Source organism: Oxyura jamaicensis, unplaced genomic scaffold, assembly GCF_011077185.1.
Source record: "Oxyura jamaicensis isolate SHBP4307 breed ruddy duck unplaced genomic scaffold, BPBGC_Ojam_1.0 oxyUn_random_OJ97988, whole genome shotgun sequence".
NCBI lineage: Eukaryota > Metazoa > Chordata > Aves > Anseriformes > Anatidae > Oxyura > Oxyura jamaicensis.
Genome location: NW_023312048.1, coordinates 2,719 through 29,464, shown reverse-complemented (window position 1 = coordinate 29,464; position 26,746 = coordinate 2,719). Strand labels below are relative to the sequence as shown.

Below are 26,746 nucleotides of genomic sequence, written 5' to 3'. Positions count from 1 at the left end.
CATGAAATTAAGGAGAAAAGAATCTGCATTGTTTTGGAATAAGTTATTATAAGGTATTTTTCTAGAAATTAGTTGGTTCTTGAACTCAATAAATAATATATTTTAAGCAGACCAGTGGTACTATAGGAGCTGATGTAAGTAACCACTAGCAACCTTGTTAGGAATGAGTATCCATTCAAAAAGGAAACACATTTTTTTTGCATCATATGATAAGATACATGATTTGTTGCAAAATATAATATTAAACTGTACTGGAGTTAATTGGTATAAAGGTGGAAGAATGTCACAAATATACTGAGAGCCTACATCTTAGTACCTATAGATCCTTGTATGAAATTTGACAGAGTTTCAAATAATGTGGCATGTAAAATGGGTTGCAAACTGGGCCTGAGTTAACCATGTCACGTTGTTGGTTAAAAGGGAGTTGTCTTACTGGCAGCCCTCTGGATGATTTCAAGAGCAGGTTAGCCTAACAGCCACCAGTAATGACATAGACAGGAATTATCCTGTCAGGAGGTAAACGGGGTTCCCCTCTAAGCTCCTGTGGAAGAGAAGGACAAATCCCTTTTCTCAAGGTGAATAGTACCACTGGTTCCTGATCCTGTTGCTTGGAGCTGGTTCCATTTGGGCCCTTGATTGTGGGTGTCCTCTGAGTCTTGCATCAAGCCTTAACTCTGGTGCATAATGTCAGTTTTCTTCAGAAATTGTGTTAAAATTGTTCTTCTATTACAGCTGTAAAAAGAAGACATATCCCAAAGACCTTCCAACAATTAGTGTTGTACTTATATTTATGAATGAAGCACTGTCAATCATCTTACGTGCAATTACTAGTATAATTAATCGAACACCTGCTCATTTATTGAAAGAAATCATCCTGGTAGATGATTACAGTTCAAATGGTAAGTGACCCAGGGAAGGCAGAGTCTTGCAAATGTATGCTGCTGTTGTGTCAAATTAAATTTGGTGGCCGTTAGTATACACACAGGATTGACTACTCAAAATTAAGACACAAATTGAGCATGTGAGAAAAAACACACCTCTTTAGTAGCCTGGAAAATGTCAATAAGGAACAGCATGATGCGCTGCAAGTATTTGAAAAAGGTTAAAAGCAGAAGTTAAAAATTTATTATCCTGGGCTCGTAAGACAAATTATGAAACTAAGAGTATGCTTAAAAAGCTATCTCTGGAAGCATCTGAAATAACTCCTTGAAGAGTGGTATACTGAGTTGTGGAAAATAGTCCTAAGGGAAGCAGAGGATGCATCATTGCTCTTAAAATTGAATGGAGCAAAGCACTGTAAAGATTATCTGTAAGAAATGGTTATGTCCCTTGTCTTAGGAGTACTTTTTCTTCCTTGCCTAATGAGTTGTGTGTGATTTCTCAATTTTGAGGTTTGTAACTGCTAGAAAAACGTGTCAGTTTGGGTGCAGCAAGAATTCAAATGAATTTCAAAAACAATGCTAAGAGGTTCCAAATTTTCTATCCCTTTTCTCTAACACTATTTTTTTTCCTTTTGATAAGGGAGTTGGCATGCCTACAGCTCTTGTAGGACCATTTCACATTTTCAGGACTTGTTTATTTTCTCTTTTCCTTTCTACAAGCAATATGATACACACATAAATTATTACACCAAGACAGCTAATTACTTGCTTTTATGGCATGTCTAAAGTAAAGTTTGTACATACTGAGGCATTTGTACAAAATTTAGAAACCATACAATATCACAATATGTAAATTAAATGTAGGTACATAATCATACTCCTGGAATGAAAGCTGCATTTTAAAATAAACCTCTTGAAATCATTAGTACCTGAATAATTCTACCTATTCTACTGTAAAGAACAAATCAGTTTTCCATCTAGAGCTGTGAGAAGCTAAAAAGCTGTTACGCACATGATCTTCTCCAGTTCTAAATATTGATGACCTCTATTATTATTTTTAAAAATCATTAAAACGTGTGGGACATTTTTAGATGACCTGAAAGGACCTTTGGAAACACAGATAAAAAGTTACAATGCAAAACATCCTGGACTACTGAAAATTGTCAGACATAAGAAAAGACAAGGACTAACACAAGCCCGGATTTCTGGCTGGGAGGCATCAACGGCAGATGTCGTTGCAATTTTGGATGCCCATATTGAAGTGAACATGGCTTGGTAAGACTACTAAAAGTGAGGGGTTTCTGACATGGGGATATAGAGGTGGACAAAGAGTTCAAGTGTGCAGCTGGGACAAACTTCTGCATATGGCTCTCCTTTCTGGTCTGCCACATGTTAATTAACAGCCAACAAGTCATTTATTTTTAAGAGGGAGAGAAATCTAATTGTTTGAATTAAACAGCCAGACAGATATCTAACATATCTGTAATTTGTCTAGTGAAAAGCAAGAGAGAAATGCTTACTTTCTGTGTATATTCATTACATTTCTAGGACAAAAGTCTTAATTCAGTGAAATAATCTGTCTGATGCAGGTTATTTTGTTCCAGCGCCAGTAGCTTTGGCATTTTATAAGCATATTAGAGAACCATAATACTCAGTGACTTTAAATTGGTTTGATTCCTATTCCAGCTTTTTTAGATAGTTTGTTTACTGTTGCCTGTTAATTTAATAGTGCATCACAGTTCTATAGGTCTGCTTTTGCAATGAGAGACAGAACAGGTGGCTGGTGATGGATATTTACATTCTGTTAGGTAATGAATTATATGGTGCTGTTTTATGTGCTCTTTGTATTCTGTCCACTCTGCGTTGTTGAATTCTCTGGCTGACTCTTGTCCATGTTGCCTCATTTCCTGGTAAAAAGGTTTTTCTCTCAGTCCTTCGTGGGCCAAAATGGCTCTGGTCCAGATTTTTGTTTCTCCCTTGATAACATGCTAACTGATATTCTCTATTTCTTACAGTCTTAAAGGTAATATTGAAGGCCTCTAGTCATGGCTTTATGAACTCTTTTGGAGAGGTTGGGGTGCAAGAATGTGGAGGGAAAGATAAGGTCAGTTCTTCCAGGTCTAGCAGTAATTGGGGCCCAGCAAAAAGACTGTCCCTCTGTCAGATTACAGAAGTCTCTGACCAGGTTCTTTTAGATACTACACACGAGATGTGTTTCATGTTTTAATTCTAAATTTACTTATTTGAACATTTTTGGCCTTACACAGAATTTTGTTTAGAAAAGTGATACTACACTATACTGAAGTCACAACACAAGCATAATATAGCAATTTCAATTGAACTTCAAATTCAATTTCAGTTGAATCACAATATGAACATGATTCACATTACTGATCCCTATATGCCCACCATCAAGATGCTAGATATCCCCATCTGCTCAGAAAGAATGCATGTGTTGAAGCCAAGTCAGTTACTCTCTTCAAAGTTAATTTTGCTGGGTGTTCAATTTTCACCTTCTATGTTGGGCTGAGCCACATATACACTTCTCCAATATCGATCTGGCTGGCTCAGGAAGATAATACTTTCTACTACTATTTTAGGAAGGACATGTACATAACCAGTTGCCCCACTCTATCGGTACTGCCATTTATCTACAACAAAAGACATCCATACAAAGGTCCTTGGTGTTGAGACAAGTTTAATTTCCTTTACAATCACTGTGGTCACTCCCTACATTCTTCTCTGAGCTTTATATCAGTCCTTGCCTATCTTTGAGATGTCTTCCACTGTAGCGGTTCATTGATTGGTCAACCCTTCCATCATACAGCAGCTGTGCCATCAAGGCACAGGGAAGGAGGGAGATTGATCAGTGGTTTACAGTATCTTTCAGGGTCTTTTTCTGTTCTTTTTCTCTTCTTTCTTGTTTCTTTATGCAGATAGTGAAGACTCTAGAATCTGTAGGAAGCAGTCCAGAATAGCAGTAAACCCAGCAAGTTGTGTGGAACTTATGTTTATTATAATTAGTGACAGTCAAATTCAGATGTTGCCTAATGTAAGAGAGAATTGAACCATGGCATTAGAAAATCATGTTACCAATGTTCTAAAACTGGTACATAACTTTTCTTGGAGGCCAAAGTCAATGGCTTAAATAAATTATTTAACCCAGTTTTATTGAAACAAGTTGTAAAACATAGTTCTGTTCAACAGATTTCATCTTTTTCAAGCTGAAATACTGTTAATTCTTTTTGGTAGGGCTGAACCTATTTTGTCTCGAATAAAAGAAGATCACACTGTTATAATATCACCGGTATTTGACAATATCCGTTTTGATGACTTTGAGCTTCTTCAGTATTCAGTGGCTGCAGATGGATTTGACTGGGCACTCTGGTGCCTTTATGAACCTTTACCAGATGAATGGTATGCTCTTAAAGATGAAACAGCTCCAGTCCGGTAAGTATAAACAGCATTTGAGACAGTTGTTTCATAGGTGGTGGGACAGAAACTTATAAAGCACATTGTAACTAGATAGTTGGTTTGGAACCAAGGATTCTTCAGCAGGCCTAGAAATCTCAGTATACCAGTTGCAGAGTTGTATTCCAAAATCTTCCTGTGCTGATCCTGCTGTTGGACTTCCAGGCATTTGCAGAGAAGTTGTTGATTTTTCTATCCAATACTCACGAAAAAGGAGCGTAGTAGCAGTATTTAACTGTGCAAGATGAACTGTGGCCCCTGTCTATGCCTATCCAAGAATCTGCAGTGGATCTTAAAAGTTTGCTGGACAAGCATGTGAAGTTTGAAAAGTTTGAAAAGTTTGCTGGACTGAGCTGTGAAGACTCATATAGATTCAATTATTTCTTTCTTTGGAGATGCTGGAGTGATGCACAGTAACAATAATCTTCAGCAACATTTTTCAACCCTTATTATTCATGCATCACACAAAACCAAGAAAAAGACATGAACACAATGCATATAGCTGATATACCTACTCTTACTGCTAGGCTCCGATCTATTTACTTGTGTTTCTCACATCTTCCTTAAACACTCAGATTAGTTTATGTATTCAACAGAAGATGGTCACTAGTACTGTGGTATCAGCAACCAGCTTGGGATGAATAATAGAATCATAGAATGGTTTGGGTTGGAAGGGACCTTAAACATCATCTAATTCCAATCCTCCTACCATGGGCAGGAACACCTTTCCCTAGACCAGGTTGCTCAAAGCTCCATCCAGCCTGGCCTTAAACACTTGCAGGGATGGGGCATCCACAGCTTCACTGGGCAACCTGTTCCAGTCCCTCACCACCCAGTGAGAAAAGAATTTCATCCTAATATGTAATCTAAATCTCCCTTCTTTTAGTTTAAAGCCATTACTCCTTGTACTATCACCACACTCCTTGACAAAGAGTCCCTCCCCTTCTTCTCTTTAGGCAACCTTTAAGTACTGGAAGGCTGTTATAAGGTCTCCCTGGAGCCTTCTCTTCTCCGGGATGGACAACCCTAACTCCTTCAGCCTGTCTTCATAGGAGAGGTACTCCATCCCTGTGATCTTATCTGTGGCCCTCCTCTGGACTCCCTCTAATACTTCCATGTCCTTCTGATGTTGGGGGTCTTAGAGCTGAATGCAGTACACTGGGTGGGGTCTCACAAGAGCAGAGTAGAGGGGGAGCATCACCTCCCTTGACCAGCTGGCCATGCTTCTTTTGATGCAGGCCAGAGTTTTTGAATGGCTTTCTGGGCTGCAAGCACACAATTCTGGCTCATGTTGAGCTTCTGAGCAGCCAGCACCCACAGGTCCATCTCAGGGCTGCTTTCACAGAATCATAGAATCATTAAGTTTGGAAAAGACCTTCAAGATCATCTGGTCCAACCGCCCCCCTATTACCAATGTCACCCACTAAACCATGTCCCTAAGCAACAAATCCAACCTTTCCTTGAACACTCCCAGGGACGGTGATGCCACCACTTCCCCGGGCAACCTGTTTGAATGCCTGACTGCTCTTTCTGAGAACAAATATCTCCTAATTTCTAACCTAAACCAGGCTCAACTTGAGGCAATTCCCTCTAGTCCTATCACTAGTTATCTGTGAGAAGAGGCTAACCCCCAGCTCCCCACACCATCCTTTCAGGTAGCTGTAGAGAGCAATAAGGTCTCCCCTGAGCCTCCTCTTCTCCAGACTAAACAACCCCAGTTCCCTCAGCATCTCCTCACAGGACTTGTGTTCCAGGCCCTTCACCAGCTTTGTAGCCCTTCTCTGGGCATGTTCCAGGGCCTCAATGTCCTTGTACTGAGGGGCCCAAAACTTGAGGTGTGACCTCACAAGAGCAGATTACAGGGGGATGATCACCTCCCTGGTCCTCTTGGCTACACTATTCCTGGTACAAGCCAGGATGCTGTTGGCCTTCTTGGCCATCTGGGCACACTGCTGGCTCATGTTCAGGCAAGCATCAATCAGCACCTCCAAGATCCTTTTCCTCTGCACAGCTTTCAAGTAACTCTGCCCCAAGCCTGTAGCACTGCATGGGGTTGTTGTGGCCAAAGTGCAGGACCCAGCACTTAGCCATGTTGAACCTCATCCCATTGGCCTCTGCCCATTGACTCATCCTGTCCAGGTACCTCTACTGGGCCTTCCTACCTTCCAGAAGATCAACACTTCCCCCCAACTTGGTGTCATCTGCAAACTTACTGAGGGTGCACTCAATTCCCTCATCCAAATCATCAATAAAGATATTAAAGAGGAAGGTCCCCAGCATTGACCTCTTCAGAACACCACTCTTGCCCAGTCTCACACTGGATTTAAATCCGTTCACCACCACTCTCTGGGTCTGGCCGTCCAGCCAGTTTTTAACCGAGCAAAGCGTGTACCTGTCCAAACCATGGGCTCCCAGCTTTTCCAGGAGAATACTGTGGGAGACTGTGTCAAAGGCCTTGCTGAAGTCTAGGGAGACTACATCAACAGCCTTTCCCTGATCCACCAGGCAGGTCACCCAGTCATAGAAGGAGAAGAGGTTGGTCAGGTAGGACTTGCCTTTCATGAACCCATGCTGACTGGGCCCAATCCCCTAGTTGTCTTGCACATGCTGCGTGATTGCATTCAGGATGACCTGTTCCATCACCTTTCCTGCCATCAAGGTCAGGCTGACAGGCCTGTGGTTCTCGGGTCCTCCTTATGACTGTTCTTATAGATGGGCGTCACATTAGCAAGTGTCCAGTCATGTAGGACCTCTCCAGATGACCATGACCACTGATAGATAATGTAAAGCAGCCCAACTCCCTCAGCACCCTTGGGTGGATCCCATCAATCCATTCTCTACCCTGCCTGTATTTGTGCTTGGTATCACCCTGACCAAGATGCAAGCATGTACTTGGCATTGCAAAACCTCATGAGGTTTGCACAGGACCACCTGTCAAGCCTGTTAGGTCCCTCTGGATAGCATCCCGTCCTTCCAGTGTTTGGTGTCACTGGCAAACTTGCTGAAGGTGCACTCAGTCCCACTGTCCATGTCACTGACAAAGATGTTAAACATTAGGTGTCCTAATACTGTGGAACACCATTCATTACTGATCTCCACCTGGACATCGAGCTGTTGACCGCGACTCTTTTAGTGTGATCATCCAGCCAATTCCTTATATACTTGAATGCATCTGTCTCCTTTTTCTACAAGGATTTCGGGTGATCTTGACAGTCTCTTAGCTCTTAAAAACCTGTCACACTACATTAAAAGAAAAAAACTGGTAACAGATAAGATATAATTAAGGCAGATGTTTGTATGCTGCTACATGTTGTAACTAAAAGTTGGAGATAAAGCTGCACAGATACCTAGACAAAATGCTATATATGAAACTGGTTTCTGTAATGTGTTAAAACATTATATCGTAAACAGTAATTGTTTGACAGGAGAATGGAAAGAAAGAAAGCCATCTGTAGCATTGGGGATTTTTTGTTGTACTGCTAGAGGCAAATTAAACATGCTTCTATTTAAATATGAAAAAAAAAATCCATGAACAATGCACTGGAAAAAGTCCTACTGCCCTAAATGGATCTACAGAGTCTCCAAAGATGCAACACAGGATGATTCCTTACATATACCTTCACCAGCACCAGCCATAGGAATGCTGTCGCCATGCACCTTACCTGGTGTTTGGTTCATATCCCTGTACCAGTTCTGTTTGCTAAAAATGGTTTGTGAGCATCATTACTTTTCTTAACAACAAGGGAATCTTCCCTCCATTATGTAGAGTTGTTCTGACCCTGTCATTCCTACTTCCATTCACTTTAACTCATTCTACTGTCTGGCCCTCTGGCACTCAATGTCAGATCATTCCCTGGTCACAACTAAGAGCAAGTACAATTTCCCCTTTTGTAGCTTAAAGAATGGTTTGGTGTTGGGGAGCTTGGGGAGGAGGTCCACAATTTTTAGATGGGAGAAAATGGAAATGGGTTTGGTCACAGTGGACGGTAATATCAAAAGAGGACCAAATCCACCTTCAGTCCCCTTTTCCCTAGCCTCTATGCTGGATTAATCTGTACTGAAATTGTTCCTGCCACACAATTGTCTCATCTCTTTCAAAACCTCAATTGACAGCAATTTCATGATCCCCCTTAGCAATGTGTCTTACTGTGTAAGTTTTTAGCATAATGTCTAACCTTACTCTTCCTCGTTCCAGTTTAACTCAATTTCTTTCTTCTTGTTTTAAATATCTGAAAACTGCCACCAGATCTCTTCTCAAAATAGAACTAATTCTTTAAACAATACTAGATCATGCTTTTTAGACCATTGATCAAATTTATTTGTTGTCTTCTGGATTCCTCTCTGCTGATCCACGTTGTTTTAAAGTTAACCTGTTACTCTCCTTTGAATATTTTTGGAAGTTCAAGCTTTGACTGATGGCCAGTAGACTCTCTTTTGTTTTCATCATTGTTGCTTATTTCCAATTGTGCTTGTTTTATACTATAGGAGCCCATCTATAATGGGGATTCTTGCTGCAGATAGAAAATTTCTGGGTGAGATTGGTGTACTGGATGGTGGAATGCATATATATGGAGGAGAAAATGTTGAACTTGGCCTGAGGGTAAGCCATTTTATATTTTCCTGAAAGAAGCAGTGAAAATTAGTATTTTTTTTTTTTTTTGGAAAAAAATATCTTACTCCTATATTTGATTTTGCATCTCTTCACATCCTCCACTCTCGAGTTTTTCCAACATTTGGGCACAATATTTTCCTTCAAACGTAATGGAGGGATGACAGGCTCTGCCAAGAACATACTTTTTTGATACACGTCATACGAGGATTAACACAAGGAATAAGCAAGCAGATCAAAATACACAATGCCATTATTACTATAGTACTAACAAATAGTTGCTTGAGCCAACCCCAACCAGGCAACAACAGAATCAATTTTTCCCAAATGTCTCTAAAACCCCAGGAAGTGTTGTCTTGGGCCACCTCATGTAAGATTTTGGTTTTCTCCCAAATATTTTTGAGATCAGTCTACATAAATCCAGCAACTGGCGTTAATTATAGTGCAAAACCCTCCTTGCAAGACCAGTAATAAACCCATGCCCATTAGATTATGGAATACCATTTTTGACAAACTTGTTACCTCTTCTTGCACTGCCCAGCTCACATCTAGAGTGTTATTTTCTAAGTCTTCGACTATGGCTGAGATACTCACAATAGTTTTTCCTAATTCACTCACTCTTAACCAGGGGATAAACCACCCTGCAAAACGATGAAACACTGTTCCTCTCTCCACTACAGGATTAATTGAAGTTCTCTTGATTCTGCTTAGGTGGGTCCCAAGGAGACCTGTGCTTTGGTTTTGCATATCCTCAATAATGATTATATTCAGAACTATTGCTTGCACCCAGGGTGCAAGCTCCCTTCCATCCTAGGGGCAATGCTTTCCTGGCCCTATTACCACATTGCCAATACCACTCTTTGCCATTCGAGACTGGCCATCCAGCTACCAAATAATTCCTGCACTATGTTTGGTGTGCATTATATATATTAGCACTCCCATAATTACCATATTTGGTACAATATGGATAATTCCCTACCTCACGGGTAACATCTCCACACCCATGATTAGTATTACTGCTCCCTGAATTTCCATCAGTATAAAGAATGATATGTCTACTAATATAAAAACCAGAATACAGTGGGGGCACTCTAATTCTATGTAATCCAACCCTTTTCCTCAATTACACATGGTATTCATTAATTTTTCCTAAGGAGAAGTTAAAGGTTAGTTTACAACTATGTTCCACGCTTCCTCCTAATTTTAATTTTAAAGGTTCTCCTATAGGAATGGTCTCCCAGGTCTCTGGGTCTACTGGTGCCTTCACCCAGATGTAGTGAGTCCACCCTTTCTCAGCTGTTCTTATTCTAAGTAGTCAGGAGTACTTGGAACGGTCACTCCCACTCAGGTTGTAGCTTTGATTCCCTTCATGATTGTATCAGAACCCAGTCTCCTGCTTGAAATGGTTGGATTGGGACTTCCAAAGATGGGGTCTGAGCTTAAAATCCACAGGCCCTAAAAGATGACAAAGAGGACGACAGCCCAAGTATATAATTTTTGAGAAAAACATATTTTGTCTCAAATTGAGATAACTCATTCCCTTTGCCCAGGTATGGCAATCCAAATAACATTTCATATGGTGAAACTGCCACTTCTTTTCTTGGTGCCATTTGAATTCAGAGAAGTGCCAAAGGTAAGCACTTCATCCAGGGGAGCCAAGTTTCCAGTACTAACTTAGTCAGTTGCTTCCTTACTGTCTGATTCCACCGCTCCACCCTTCCAGAAGAGGAAGGATGCCAAGGAGTGTGAAATTCCCTTGTAATTCCTAGAGTCCGCATTAGCCCTTGCAATATTTGTGATGTAAAGTGACTTCCTTGATCAGAGTCAATATTTTAAATGATTCTATACCTGGGAATTATCTGTTCTAGAAGTACCTTAGCTACCACATTTGCAGTGTAGAAGATACTGAAGGAACAGCTTCCACCTACCGTGACAAATGATCGACTAATAAGTATTTAAATCTACTTACTCTAGGGAGTTCTTTACTATCTACCTGTACACTTTGGAAGGGTTGAATTCCCGGTTCTTGCCCCCTTTTAGGCTGGCTGCCAATAATTTTCATGTTTATTTACTCTGCATACTTGGTTAGCCGGAGTATATATTCCCTCACATACATATTTCCATAGCACAGTGCCACACACAGCTTGAACTCTGCAATGACACCCTCGATGTAAAACTTAATATTTCTCCTGTCCTGACAATAGAAGATCTTCCACATATTGTAACATTAGCGCCCCTTCCAGTGGTTGGAATTGCTCCAAAGTCTGCTCTAGAACTTTCCCAAATAAATCTGGTGACTCTGTAAACCCCTGAAGTACAACTGTCCATCTGTATTGTTGCTTCTGCCCCATTTCAGGGTCTTTCCACTTGAAGACAAATATATTTTTACTCTTGGGGTCCAATGGACAGGCTCAGAAGGTATCTTTTAAATCAATCACGCTAAACCACTTACATTCATGTGGGATCTTGCTTATCAGAGTGTATAGATTTGGAATCACAGGGTGCCACTTCTGCACTATCTCATTGATCTTTCTTAGATCTGTACTGCCAGCCTTCCTTACCATCAGGATAGGAGTGTTAAAGGGAGATAAGCATGGTTCCAATAACCCATCTTTAATCAGCCCTTTTATTACTTGTGTAAGACCAATTTGTCCTTCAATTGAGATAAGGTATTGCTTCTGATTTATTGCCTCATATCCTTCCTGCACACCTGTCTTCAGGAGAGTGATATTAAGCCCTCCTCTATTTCCTTCCATGACCCATACCACAGGGTCTCTCTCTTTTTCAACATCCTCTGTCAATAACTTCATTGACACTGTTATTCCAGTCTAACAACTTACTATTTGAATGCCCAATTTCATCATCAAATCCTTTCCCAACAAGTTAGTCCCTGCTTTAGGTACATACAGTAATTGCCCAGTGATCGTTTTATACCTTAGTCTCAGTTTGATGTCCCTAAAAACTGGCACTGTTATCCCAGTCCCTTCTGCCGCTGTCACCTTTAGGGTTTCATTAGTTAATTTAAGCCCTGATACTTTATGGGCCAGTGATGACCTAGCTGCCCCAGTGTGCTGGGTGTATGTAGCAATGTTTTAATAGTGGGGGGCTGCAGGCGTGGCCTGTGCGAGAAGAATCCATAAGTTGCCCCATGTCAGATCAGAGCCAGTTTCAGCAGGCTCCAAAGGGACCCACTGCTGCCCAGAGCCGAGCTGACAAGTGATGTTGTTTGTGCTTCTGTGAGAGCAGATTTAAGAAAGGGGTGGGGAGTGGGGGGAACAAAAACAAACAAACAAACAAAAAAACTGCTGCACAACAGCTGCTGGGAGATGGGAGTGAGAACCAGCCCAGCAGCTCCCAAAGTCAGTGCAGAAGGAGGGAGGGAGGTGCTCCAGACATGGAGCAGCTGTTCCCCTGCAGCCTGTGGAGAGGCCCCTGGTGGAGCAGGCTGTTTCCCTGCAGCCCATGTGTCCCACATGGAGCAGATCTCCATGCTGCAGCCTGTGGAGGAGTGCCCGGTGGAGCAGGTGGATGTGGCCTGGAGGAGGCTGCAGCCCATGGAGAGCCCCCGCAGGAGCAGGCCCTGGGCTGGAGCTGCAGCCTGTGGAGAGGAGCCCAAGCAGGAGCAGGGGGTCTGGGGGGAGCTGCCACCTGTGGGGGACCCAGGCTGGAGCAGTTTGCTTCTGATGGATGGACCCTACAGCATGGACCCATACCAGGAGCAACTCACAAAGAGCTGCCACCCGTGGAGAAGCCCACACAAGACTAGCACCCCATGGGAGGAACCCGACGGTGGAGCAGAGGAGAGAGCAATTGTGAGTGAGCTGTGGAGAAAAAGTGTTGCAGACCAACCACAGCTCCCACTCCCGCCCCCCCCATGCCAGTCCGGGGGAGGGGAGGAGGTGGAAGAGGGGGGAATGGGGAGAATGCGCTCCCATCTTCTTTCTTCTTCTTTTTTTTTTTTTGTTTTTGTTTTTGTTTTTGTTTTTGTTTTGTTTTGTTTTGTTTTGTTTCACAGTGCTCCAACCCATCAGCAATAGGTAATAAATTTTATTAATCTCCCTATTCTGACTCTGTTTTAACCGTTATGGTAATTGTTGAGTGATTTCCCTGTCCTTATCTCAGTCCTTGAGACCTTTTCATTGTATTTTCTTCCCCTTTCCCTTTGAGAAGGGGGAGTAATGCAGTTGTAGTGGAGCTCAGCTGCTCAGCTGGGTAGAACCACAACACTCAGTATCTATTTTAAATACAACTCCTTCATTAGGTCCCACCGCTATATTTATCAGGGGTGCTTGGTGGGACCAGCTTTCTGAGAAGCCCTGACTCTCCTACTCTGAATTTGTAACAGAAAACAATCTCTCCTCCTTCTTCCATTCCGGACACTCCCGTTTGAGATGACTGGCTGGGCCATACTTAGAACATCTTCTCAAAGCCTGTTCCTGCTAGGATTTAGGATGTAACACAGGTAGCTTTCCTAGCCTGCCATTCTTCTGTCTCTCTTCCTCTCCCTTCTATCCTGGGCCCAACTTCCCCTGAAACTTTTCTTCCTCTTTCTCCAACCCTCTACCTCACTACCTGGTCCACTGTGAAGACCATTAGTTTCGCTCTCTGCTTTTCCTTCTCATCTACCTTTCTGGGCCTCCCACAGGAGGGTCTCCAGTGACTGTTTGCTCTGTCCTTCCACCTTCTGGAGCTTTTTCTGTATATCCAGCCAGGCTTTAGTCACAAAATGAACTTATAAGAGCCCTTGGGCTACTGGGTCCTTAGGATTCATCCCCAAGTACTCTCCTATTTATGCTTCCTTAACTGCCATTATTATTATATCCCTTAAGTCTCCCATATGATTTCAGTGCTGTGGGTTATTATCCCAGTTGGGATTGGCAAGTGGGTATTTCTTCTCTTCTGGAATTACTCCTTGTCCTGGGTGTTTGGTTCTTTCCCATTCTTGCATAGCTGCCTGCCTAATCATTCCCCCCTCTTCTCCAGTGAATAACATACTCAAGATCGATATTCTCCCCCCTGCCCCAAATCTAAATTAGGCCCTAGAAACTGGTGTAACTCTTCTGCTAGTCCTGTAGGGTCTTCAGTTAAAGCCTTCACTTCCTTCTCAAATTTCCTAACCTCTCTGCTGGTAAGGGGTGGGGGGGGGGGGGGGAGTTCACATAACCTATTTGTCCTTGTCCCTCTGGGCCCTCCCTAGGAGGATACTTAGGAGCGTTAGTACTGCTAGTATAAGGGAAGGGGAAATTCTCAATATCTCTTCGAAGTTGTTCTAATTCTTGCCAGAGTCTAGAGTGCACTTTTTGTCTAGGGACAGGGTTAACTGCAGTCCTTGGCTCCCTTCCTGGAGCGGCTGCTGCTGCTACTGCTGCAATATTATGATTGTGGTGTGTGTGTAAATTATCCAAGGGTTTCCATCAACCCGCACTTCCCTCTGCCTGGTCGTGGCCCTTTTTCAATAAAAACTGGCTTACCTCCTGCACACAGCAAGCAGCATAACAACTCTTCCTCCAAAAAAGGAGCCTTATCATTTACGTATAAATTCAAAGCCTGACAAACCCAATTTTCACCATACCCATATTTTGGCCAAAATACTGCTGTTCCCTCAATTGGTTCCTTTGTTTAGATTAATACACAGTATTTAATCATTTTCTTTTTATTATTTCCTCTAGTTTTGGGATTATTTTTTTCCAATTTCTTATCATTCTTCCTGAAGGACTACTGGTAGGCACTGCCCTAGGGATATCTCGCAGTCCCCTGGAACCCTTATTTCCTATTTTTCCTAGCCCTTGTCAGTGTGCTGCTGAAGAAATTTTTCCCCCTTCAGGGTACCACATGCTAAAGTTCAAGAAAATGGGGGTGTACTGCTGAGCACTTTGCCATGCATGGAGGTAGTGTACACCAGATTTCCACAAGACTCTTCCTTTCTCTCTTCTAACTCTCACTTCGTCTGTCTCTGGCCATGCCCCTTGTGGAGCTACAGAACTGTGGATCAGGACTCTACACTCACTTCGTACAAAAGTACGTCTCAATCACACTTCACACGAGTCTTGCCCAACCCCCAAGGCAATACTTAATATTTCTTACCTTGGTCTGTGCACAGAGTTACTGGGTCAATTCTCGAAACTGGAATGCCTACTTTCCTTTCTTCCCTAATTCTTCACCAGTCCTGCTGTCGTAATCAGTCTCGGTTCCTTTGTCAGATCTCTGCAGAAGCACCGTCACCAAGGCACAGGACCGCTGAAATCAGTGAGGCATGCCTTCCTGCTGCAGTGGTAATGGGGCTCCCCTGAAGGCAACTGGATCCTGGGTGAGCCCCCAGTTTATGAGAAACAATCTGCAGCTCAGGCGAGGATCTCAGTGAAGTAGCATTTTTATTCATGATTGCAATGGTGGGCATTCTGCAAGCAGGTGCGCACAGCGGAAGTGTATCATAGCCCTGTATTCCCTATTACCTGACGCTTGATTCCTTCCTTGTTTCCTCATTGGCTGAGTGCTACAGGTTCATGAACTATGCACTGCTTGTTAAACTGCCCTGTATATGCAATTTTATTTGACCAACCTTTAATTTCACCTATTTCTCCCCTTTTTTTTTTTTTTTTTTTTTTGAACTGGAAGGGGGGCCATGATTTTGTAGCTTCTTGTTCTTGATGATTCTGCAACTGCTTGTCTTGTTTTTCTTAGTCATCCTCCTTGTTTTGGGACAGTGGGACCTTCCACTGTCCCCTTACTTGCTTAACATACTCCCCACTGCTATGTCTGTGCAATCACTTTTGAATATGCATGGTTAGTGGAATTTTCCACTGCAAAAGCACAACTTTAATTCTTAAAACAACGACAGGTCCATGTCCCCTAGAAAGTAATGTATTCTTCAACTTCAGATGTCTTCAAATCAAGAATGGATGACTTCCCCCCTCCCCAATATTTTTATCTGGAGCATATTCAGCTATTAGGGAACATGTTTCAGAACTAAAAATTCCATTAGCAAATATTTTTGAAAAGTAATGGTGGATGGAGATATTCTAGAAGACCTAAGAAGATTAAAAAAAAAAAAGAAAGAAAAAAAAGAACATAGTGCTTATCTTTCTAAAGAAATATGAAAGCTAGGGGGCTTTGAAAGACAGTAGTAGCCAGGTTCAAAATGAACAAGAGGGAGGATTAACTTCACTCTTCCAGCTGCAGATTTGTGGATCTCCTTCCAAAAAATATGGTGGGTCTTAAAAATTTGCAGTCCTTGATGGGAAGACTGAAGAGTTATTGAAGAAAAATGTACTCAGAGTTAGTAAACACCAGGCAGAAAGCCTCCTGGCCGGAAAATAACTGAGGACTGTGAGAGGTAACAGATGTATTTGGCTTGTTCTTACCCTTTTCCAGGAATAAGTTTGTAGTTTGTTCTGTATACAGAATACAGGTTAGATGGACCTTTGGTCCAGTATGGACTTTTTCGCATGTTCTTACAGCTCTTTTTATTTTTAGTTCTGAATCCTAATTAGTAAGCTTGAGTTTAGATTAGCATAGCTTCTGGCCTCTTGAGGAGCTTCCACACTTGCACTGGTTCATATATAGTAAGGTTGGGTATGTTTGTGCTGGATATTTGGTACTTTTGAAGTGTTGGCTGTAGCCTGCTTAGGTATCTTTTTGAATGCCAAGTACATATTTTCCAGGAACCCACTGGATTTTTTTTCTTCCTCTTGAATTCTTCCTAACATATATAAGATTTTGCAGGATGAATTTTGTTCTCAGGATTGTCCAGGCCATGTCACTGCTCCTGACAGTTCCTGATTCAGGCCCACATCCACCACAGTATTTAGCAGTCTAGCTTCTAGTGAGACTGTTTGGAGGCATATACCAGTTTGCCTTAGAGTATCAAAGTGGTTCTGAGTGCCTTGCAACAGGAAACTGGTGAGCAATTTTGTTGATGATGATGGCAAAGAAAAGGAAGAAAGAATATTCTTTTGCTCTCCTGGACTTGTGATAGGGATACACACAGTAGCATTGAGAGGTATTGAAAAATTCTCATTTACTCAAGCCAGGAACTATAACTTGAAATGCTGAGGGCATGGCAGCTCATCTGGTGAAAGACTAGGGAGATCAAAAATGGGAACATTTTAACAAAAATGCATAGATCTTGAAGAAATGGGCAACTTTACCTGACATTCTCTCTTCTTGATCCAGGCCTGGCAGTGTGGAGGTAAAATAGAAGTACTGCCCTGTTCGAGAATTGCTCATTTGGAAAGAGCTCACAAGCCTTACTTGCCGGACTTGAGTATTGCAGTGAAACGCAATGCCTTGCGAGTAGCGGAAGTATGGATGGATGACTACAAGTACATGGTCTACTTTGCATGGAATCTTCCAATTGAGGTGGCAATGTTTTCCTATGTTTCAAACTGATAAGCAGAGTTTAAAAGTGGTCAAATAAGAGCATATGGCCACAGGAAAAGAGGCAAGCTATCATGGTTACGAGTAGTTATTAAAAAAAAAAAAAGTTATTAATATTGATGTGGTGGTAATTATTGGTATGGATGACATCTAAGAGCCATGCTTATAGATTTGTTCCTCTTTGGCTAAGAAAGCACTGTGAATTACATCAGGCACCACTCAAAGTGTTTTCAAATGCAGTAGTTCATTCATGTTAATCACAGTATATTGACTTCTCATTTGGCTTGATGTTCTTAACACTCACTGAGATCTATGAGGTAAGTCTTATAAAATTAGGTCCCTGTTTGATTCTTTGTTGGAACTTTCTGTTTCTCTCTCACTTTGTCAAGTCATTTACCGTTCAAGACTTTTTACTCCTGTTCATGAAAAACATTTTTACACTGCTATTTTTCCTTTAATAATAATCTGTCCTTTATTTATGTATTTATTTATATATATGTATATGTTTATATATATTTAATTAACTTCAATACCTCTGAATATGATTTTAGCCTGTACAAACTGTTGAAGATATGAAATTGTCAAGTCATTTGAGTATATATACTTTGGTTACTAACAAAAACTGTATGAATTCTCCCAGTCTGCCCTTAGTGGGTTTATGAATCTTTAACAAAGGAAGAACAGCTTCCTATCTGCTTGTATTTTCCTTGTATTACAGAAACAAAATACATAGTCACATACTATAAATTAAAACCTCAGAATAATTCATTTCCCGTTCCCATTAACCTTTACAGTAAATATATGGAATTTCTCATCTGAATATGGTAGTCATCAAAAACTAAGCTTTTAGTTGTAACATATATAACAGTTTTCACAATGAATGAAACCTGTGTGAAAATTCTTCATTTTTAATGACCATTTTTCTCTGGGATGTACGAATGCAGTTGAAGTTCCTAAGCTGATTCAGGCCTCGGACTGCATTTTAGAACACTGCTTAAAGACTGGATCTAAATTCTTGTAGGACTTATCTCTGTCAAACTTTCCTAGTTTGATATTCTTTATATTTATGAAATCATAGCATGTTAGCTTTTCATCAATGTATTGGTACTTCTAGGCAAAACAAGTTCTGAATTTCTGAAACTTAAAAACGTGCATGGATTTTTTAAATGACCTTTTGAATATAATTTGTATGCCATCAATAGGAAATATGGAGAAATAAGTCTGTGTTTTTCCTGGTTTCTCAGATGACTTCTATGTTCTGAAATTAAGTATGGTGTTCTTGCAGAATTCTGGAATAGACTATGGAGATGTTTCTTCCAGAAAAGAGCTAAGGAAAAAAATGAACTGTAAAGGCTTTGACTGGTACATAAAAAATGTTTACCCTAATTTAAGATTTCTTCCCAACATTGTTGGCTATGGAACAGTAAGTACTGAGTCTATTTCAAATATGGAACGACTCATTAACTCTAGTGTTAGGAAGAAATGTTGCAAACACTGTTTTTCTGATTGTAATATATTTCACTAGAAACCTTAAAAAGTCTTTTAACATGTCTTTCTAGACATTAAAGCTTTCAAACACCTTTTTCATATTAGTTATCAAACTAGAATTTCTAAACTGTGGTTATTGTATATGTAGTGATGAGAGTAGAAAAGAAATTTGGGAAAGTGCATAATATACATCGTTTTACTATATGCAAAACTCACCAACTGATCAACAAGAATAGATCAACAACTTCTTGTAAGTACCTGCATTTTTCCATGGAGTTGAACGATAAGGATTGGATTGTATGGACTTTTTCTGCAGAAGTTAGCAGGATAATTTGGAAAACATGAAAGTATGAATTGAGACAGCAAATAGCTTAGCAATAGTTCTAGAGAATAACAATATATATAATTACAATAGTTTTTCCTGTTTACAAAAGGGAGAACTAACCATCCAGGCTGCAGTGGCTTCTTAACATAGCTAAGCAGTTTCTAGACCCAGGCTTATATACCTTGCTAGAGCTGGGCAGTGGTACCCACCTGTTTGGAGCTGCCTGGTGACTTCTGAGATGGTGCAATGTTACATAACATTGATGAGCCTTTGAAGTACCTTAGATCTGCTTTTGATTTTTACTGTGATGAATAATTTCTACAATAGTAACTCAAGATTTTTTTATTTTTTATTTTTCTAAAACCATAATGTATTTCCCACTTCAGGATTCAATACTCTGAATAAAGTAACATTACTCTCAGGACAGTTTCTAAAATTAGGGATGAGGAGTCAAAAATAGAATTGCTGTTCCTCATGGTAAATTTCCTATTTTATTCTGTAGATGAAAAACACATTGAAAGAAGACCTCTGCATTGATCAAGGTCCGGTCCCTGGAAACACACCAATTATATATCCCTGTCATGCATACTCACCACAGGTAATACAAATAAGTGAACAGATATTCACATATGAGGTATTGCTAACTGTTACTTTTAAGCTCTCAAGGGACATGAAAAAGGCTATCATGACTATCCTCCCTATGCTTTTGAAAGGGAAATATTAAACTTTATTTCATTAAATTCTGATCCCCAATCCAACTGGTATCAGAGCAGGCTCATTTGGACATCTAAGTGCATTAAACTAAAGTTTTTGATTTAGCCTTGCTGAAAAACATGAGACCTTATGTTGATACTGATCCTGTTGATTGACAGAAGATCAGTGCGTTAAAAGGGAGAGAGATGGAGCTCTTCCACACACCTCACTGCCTATTCTCTCCATAGGTAGGAAGCTGAGGGTTACCATTCAGGAGTAAGCATCCTGCTTTTTTTCATTACCACAGGAGAAAGACATTGTATGGTGTCACATTCATCCTAGTTTCATTACTGAGAGATCAGTGAGTACTGCTACTGTACAGCTGATACAGCTCAATATCAGTTTGGGAACTGTCTTCTATCAGTCTGCTGATGAGATTTTGACCATGACACATTTGACCATGAGCCAGCAGTGTGCCCTGGTGGCCAAGAGGGCCAATGGGATCCTGGCGTGCATTAAAAGGAGCGTGGCCAGCAGGTCAAGGGAAGTGATCCTCCCCCTCTACTCTGCTTTGGTCAGGCCTCACCTGGAGTACCATGTCCAATTCTGGACTCCCCGGTACAAAAAAGACAGGGATCTCCTGGAAAGAGTCCAGCGGAGGGCCACAAAGATGATACTAGGCCTGGAGCATCTTCCCTATGAAGAAAGGCTGAGAGACCTTGGTCTGTTCAGCCTGGAGAAGAGGAGACTGAGGGGGGATCTTATCAATGTGTACAAATATCTGAGGGGTGGGAGACAGAAGGATGTAGCTAACCTCTTTTCAGTGGTTTGTGGGGATAGGACAAGGGGCAACAGCCGCAAAATAGAACACAGGAAGTTCTGCACCGACATGCGAAAGAACTTCTTCACAGTGAGAGTGACGGAGCGCTGGAACGGGCTGCCCAATGTGGTTGTGGAGTCTCCTTCTCTGGAGATATTCAAGGCCTGTCTGGATGCCTACCTCGGCAGCCTGCTCTGAGGAACCTGCTTTGGCAGGGGGGTTGGACCTGATGATCTTTCGAGGTCCCTTCCAACCCCTGCAGTTCTGTGATTCTGTGATTCTGTGATTTTCTTAGTACTTTAACTCACTGTCAGTGGTGTCACCTTGCCTTTCAGCATGTGTTTTATCACAGCACAGGAGAAATGTTCATAGGAGGTTTACGTGCCCGACTAAATGCAGTTGATCGATGTGTAACAGACCCTGGGAGAGGGGACCTGCCAATTTTAGAGCAATGTGACATAGCTGTGAGTAAAGGCCTGAATTTGCACTGGGATTTTAAGCAGGTAGGTGCATTTCTATACCCCCACGTTTTGATAAGCTTTCCCATTATGAGGAACACTTAAACACTTTCATTGCACAACAGTTTGCCTCTGAATAGTGTTGCCTCAATTTCAAGACTTGCAGGTGTCACTACAAGAGCTAAGATGAAGTTGATTTAGTCTTCAGGGGTGTGTGATATGGGGAATGGTCATACAACAGAAGCTGACTGAGTTACCAGAATTTAAGTAGTATTCACTTGTTATCTGAACCATAGCCACTTACCTTTGTCCATCTGTCTGTCTTTCTGGGTAGAATCAGCTGGCTTAAGCATGTTACACAAAGGTTAAAGCATAAAGGTCTTTTAATTTTTAGCTGGGAAGACTAAAAACATTCACTTGCTCACAGCTCAGCTGAAAGGTAGGAAATATGCAAACCCAGGAGTCTCTATTGCTTTTGGTCTGACTGTGCATCGTGAACCCTCTCCACTATCCACCATCTGTCTTCCCATTCTTCTCATGGGACCTGTTGGTCTTAAGGGAAAAAGTAACAGGCCGACACCACATCCTGCTCCCTCTCTGGTACTTTCATCTGTTACAGTGTCAGAGCATGGAAGTCCTAGCCAGAGATCAGGCTAGGGTCATCTTTTCAGTGCTCTGGTTACAGCTGGCCATTAGAGTCTTCATGATATGAAAAGTTCAGTTGTCTCCATTTGTGCAGTATTTATGCTAGATGATGCTGACATGCTTAAGAGCGTCAGTGATACTTTCATCTTCTGTATTCAGTACCTCTTCCTTCTGCTTAGTCAGCTAGTCTAGGAGAGATACAGCCATGGTGTATCATGGTGCTGGGGGAAGATAAACATTGCAGCAATAGCAGTGATGAAGGGAGAGGTGGAAAGGAAGCCATGCATCTTCACCCTTGTCAGTCAGTTCAAACCTTATTAGCTTATGTAATTAGTAGTTAATTAATTTTACATATAATGTATGGGCAATGTCTACTATATATCCCTCTCAGTGAAAAACTAAACAGGAGACAAATCCAGTAAGAGTGGTAGAAAACAGAGTTGAACTGGTGAAAGACAAAGGTTTCAGTGAAGTATAACAAATAATATAGATCTACATGTTCTCCAGAAATTCTAATACAGATTTTCTTTTATCTTTAGTCTGGGCTGTAACCATAAAACTTAGAAAAAGTGCAGGTGTGTTTCTGGAAGATTTAGATCCACCTTAAAAGTAAACTTTCAGTTCCTCATATGTGTCGAGCATTATCATAGTGAAACAACTGGCAAACAGGAGTCAGTTAAGATCCTGTTGGTCTGGAGCCCAGCTACTTGTCAACATCCTCGTTTCCAGTGTAATGAGATGACTTAATCACACCCCACGCCTTTCGCAATAGTTAAAACTGAAATATTGACTTAGAGATAAGGGATGACTATTCTTTTATCTGTTACTAGTTTTATGGAGAAATAGGATGTAGTGTTAAGATATGTTAAGATTTATTTAGAAACAGGATACAGTGTTAAGAATTGGCAGTCTGTTGAAGTTCCTGCTGACTGGAAGAGGAAAATTCATAACCCCCCTTTTTAAAAAAGAGAAAAAGGGAAGATCCAGGGAACTACAGGCCAGTCAGTCCCACCTCTGTGCCTGTCAAGATCATGGAGCAGATCCTCCTGGAAACTATGCTAAGACACCTGGAAAATAAGGAGGTGATTGGTAATAGCCAATATGGCCTCATTAAGGGAAAATTATGCTTGACAAATCTTGTGGCCTTATGAATTGGGGTTACAGCATTGATGGATAGGGGAAGAGCAATTGATATAATTTGTGTGGACTTGTGCAAAGCATTTGACACTGTCCTGCATTATACCCTTGTCTTTTATTGGAAATACATGGATTTGATGGATGGGCCACTCATTGGGTAAGGAATTCATAGGATGGTCACACTCAAAGAGTTGTGGTCAATGGATCAATGTCCAGGTGGAAATCAGTCATGACTGGTGTCCCTGAGGGGCAGGTATGGGGACTGACACTGTTTAACGTCTTTATCAGTGACATGGACAGTGGGATTGAATGCACCCTCAGCAAGTTTGATGATGACACCAAGCTGAGTGGCGCAGCTGACATGCTAGGAGGAAGGGATGACATGCAGAAGGACTTGGACAGGCTTGAGAGGTGGGCTTGTACGTACATCGTGAGGTTCAAAAAGGCCAACCACATGGTAATGCATCTGGGTCAGGGCAATCCCAAGCACTGGGATCCCAAGCACAGGCTGGGAAGAGAATGAATTGAAAGCAGCCATGAAGAGAAGGACTTGAGGGTGTTGGTTGTTGAGAAGCTCAACATGGGTTGTCAATATGCACTTGTAGCCTAGAAAGCCAACCTTATCCTGGGCTGCATGAAAAGAAGTGTGGCCAGCAGGGCGAGGAAGGTGATTCTCCCCCTCTGCTGTGCTCTTGTGAGGCCCCACTTGGGGTACTACGTTCAGCTCTGAGGTGCACAGCAGAAGAAGGACATGGAAGTATTAGAAGGAGTCCAGGGGAGGACCACAAAGATTGTCAAGGGGCTGGAGCACCTCTCCCGTGGAGAAAGGCTGAGGGAGTTGGGGTTGCTCAGCCTGGAGGAGAGAAGGCTAAAGGGAGACTTTATTGCAGCATTTCAGTAACTAAAGGGGGCCTACAGGAAAGCTGAGGAGGGACTTTTTGTCAAGGAGTGTAATGATAGGACAAGGGGTAATGGCTTTAAACTAAAAAAGGTAGATTTAGGTTACATATTAAGAAGGAATTCTTTCCTATGAGGGTGGTGAAGCACTGGCACAGGCTGCCCAGAGAAGCTGTGGATAACCCATCCCTGGAAGTGTTCAAGGCCAGGCTGGATGGGGCTTTTAGCAACCTGGTCTAGTGGGAGGTGTCCCTGCTCATGGCAGGGGGTTGGAACTGGATGTTCTTTAAGGCCCCTTCCAATCCAAACCATTCTGTGATTGTATGATTCTATGATTATGATTCTATTATTTTATGATATAATAAAATGTTTATTTGAAGTGTAAAAGGAAACAAACAAAGAAGAATAAAAAAATCCAAAAAGCAGGCACAAAATAAATCTCTAAATATATTTAATAGGCATTGAAGGGTACCAAAAACTGTAATGCTTCATTAGCATGAGGCAAATGTAAAATTTTTCTTTTGTATCAGTCACCTAGTATTGTTTGTCAGACTCATTTGTAGAGGCCAAGACAATTACTTTCTGACTAAGCACTAAATTTACATGCCCACATCTTCTCTCATATTTTTTTTTCCTTTTGTAGGGATCAGCTGTAATCAATAGAAACACTAAAAGATGCCTTGAAATCACAGCAGACAGTACAGGTACATACAGACTTGTAATGCAGACCTGCACAGGACAAAGGTGGAATATTCAACACACAGTAAAGGACTGGGGAAAAGACCAAAGATCTGGAACACAGGATACAGCAGTGAAAGTGTTTAATTGAGGATCTTTTTCTTTGAAAACTGCTGTGTTCGTAACACAGCACTGAAAGCAGTGAACTGAAGAGTTACATAGCAAGGGTTTTAACAATGTGTTACTTAATACAATAGCTGTCATCTACTAATGCAAAGGTACACATTAATCTCTCTGTGTTCTTGGCATCCCTTGCCACGTGCCCTTGCCAATCCCACTCCTAACCATGAGTTTCTTTGGTTAGGAGTGGAATTGTCTTTGCTCTGTTTCGTCATCACTGGAGAGAAGCAGTTACTCCTAAAAGTGTTTCAGCCCACTTGAGTTATTGATGATGTCATTTGGAAGTGCTTACCTCTTCTCATTAATAACAGAGCAGGTTGCAATGCCTCTCACTTTGTAACTTATGAATATTCAGAAACAACAAATATGGGTCTAAGGCTTCTTGCTTAAACACAGCTTATGAGTTTATCTTAGGCTGAATTGGATAATTTTTCTTGGATGATACAGATAATGCAATACTTCTTGTCATTATGTGTTCATGCTAGTGGGTGAAATGAAGTGCATTTTCTTTCTGTATAATTTACCTGGACATGAATCAGTTTCTCAGTAAAGTTTATTAGATTCAGCAGTGTGCTACACTAAGGCTATTTTATTAATACCTTCATGAATCTGATTTGTGTGAGCCAGCTAAGAGTGTTTATTAAGAGAGATTTAATTCAGTAGTTTCTGCAAACTAATATCAGGCCAGTGCAGTAGTGTATGCCTATTGAAGAAACCATGTAAAATACAGTCAGAGTTGCTAATGAGAGGCAAACTCCAGGTAGACTCAATATGAATTCCTCTTCTCTAGTATAGAAATAGAGGTAGGAGGAACTAGCTGTCTTACTTCTTAGAGTAACCACTCCTAGGACCTACGCTTATTTGTTAAAGGGAACTCCTGCAAAACAAACTTACTGAAAATATACAGTTTCAGCCTGAAGTAATTTCATTATCAAAAAAGTGCCAAGCACTTTATTTGATTAGAAAATGTGTTCAGAGTTTGTTTGAATATAATCTCATGAACTGATATGACTTCCATTTTGTTTTCTGATTTCTCTGTAAACTTGGTGTGAACCATCTATCCCTGATATTCAGGTCTGGAATTGGACAAACTCTTCTTAAAAGAAAATCTTTTTTTTTTTTTTTTTTTTTGTTCCCTGGAAATTGATTTTTAGAAGTGCTACATTTTATCCAGATTGGATTATTCCCATGTTTTGTGTCAAAGCCAGACACCAAAGAAAATGTTTTATATGTGCTCTGCTGGTTTTCTGCATCTTCAACAGTGTGTCTGACCAAAGCCAAAGGATTTAGCAATTTGGAAAGCACAGTGAAGATTGTGGAAATTTTGCCAGCACTACTGAGAATATAATCTGTTTTGCTGCTGCTGGTGATGGTAAATAAAAAGTGTTCACTTAACCATTTCTTCATCTTTAATACAACCAAAATGTAATAGGCATTTGAACAAGTCTGTTTTGAAATTAGAGTTTGGAAAACATCAAAATATTCCAGAAAGTCTGGATATTCTGTTTCTTGATGTATGGCCAACAGTTATACACAAGGATCAACAACAAAACAAAACAAATGTACTAATACATTGGTTTCTCTCAAGTATGTGTTGTCTTATTTTTTTGAAGCCCATCCACAAATGCAACTGTTTGGCTAATTTAGGAAAGACAGTAGCCATAAGAGAATAACTCAATTCTCTGACTAGTGCTTTCTGGTGATCCTTGGTGAGACATAAAGAACAATTTATTTATTTATTTATTTATTTATTTATTTATTTTTGGTGCTACAGCAGTAATGCATTGCTCTCACTAATAATACTTTTTAAATTGGAAATTCACTGCATGAGGGTGAACTAGTGCATGAGTTCTCAGCAAGTCAAGAGTGGGGGTAGAAACCGTATGTCATGGTGTGTCACGAGAAGGAACCTATGGCTGTAGCTGTGGTGGTTTCACACCAATGGCTAGCTAAGCTCCCATCAGACCCCCTGCTCCTGCATGGGCTCCTCTGCACAGGCTGGCCCTGAGTCTGCTCTGGTGGGGGCTCTCCATGGGCCGCAGCCTTCTTCAGGCTACATCATCCACCTGCTCCACTGGGGGCTCCTCC

The 26,746-nt window shown here is 41.2% G+C and overlaps 1 protein-coding gene across 1 annotated transcript in view; it reads left to right on the top strand.

The window, feature by feature from the left end:
- Positions 1-26,205, top strand: part of LOC118160115 (probable polypeptide N-acetylgalactosaminyltransferase 8) — a 31,892-nt gene extending 5,687 nt beyond the window's left edge. The window contains exons 3-11 of the mRNA XM_035314648.1: positions 733-899; positions 1,973-2,156; positions 4,134-4,331; positions 8,838-8,952; positions 17,134-17,319; positions 18,623-18,760; positions 19,653-19,748; positions 20,999-21,166; positions 24,444-26,205. Coding sequence (XP_035170539.1) covers positions 733-899; positions 1,973-2,156; positions 4,134-4,331; positions 8,838-8,952; positions 17,134-17,319; positions 18,623-18,760; positions 19,653-19,748; positions 20,999-21,166; positions 24,444-24,629 — 1,438 coding nt within the window. The 3' untranslated portion in view covers positions 24,630-26,205. The remainder of the gene's footprint in view (positions 1-732; positions 900-1,972; positions 2,157-4,133; positions 4,332-8,837; positions 8,953-17,133; positions 17,320-18,622; positions 18,761-19,652; positions 19,749-20,998; positions 21,167-24,443) is intronic.
- The last annotated feature ends 541 nt before the right edge of the window (positions 26,206-26,746 follow it).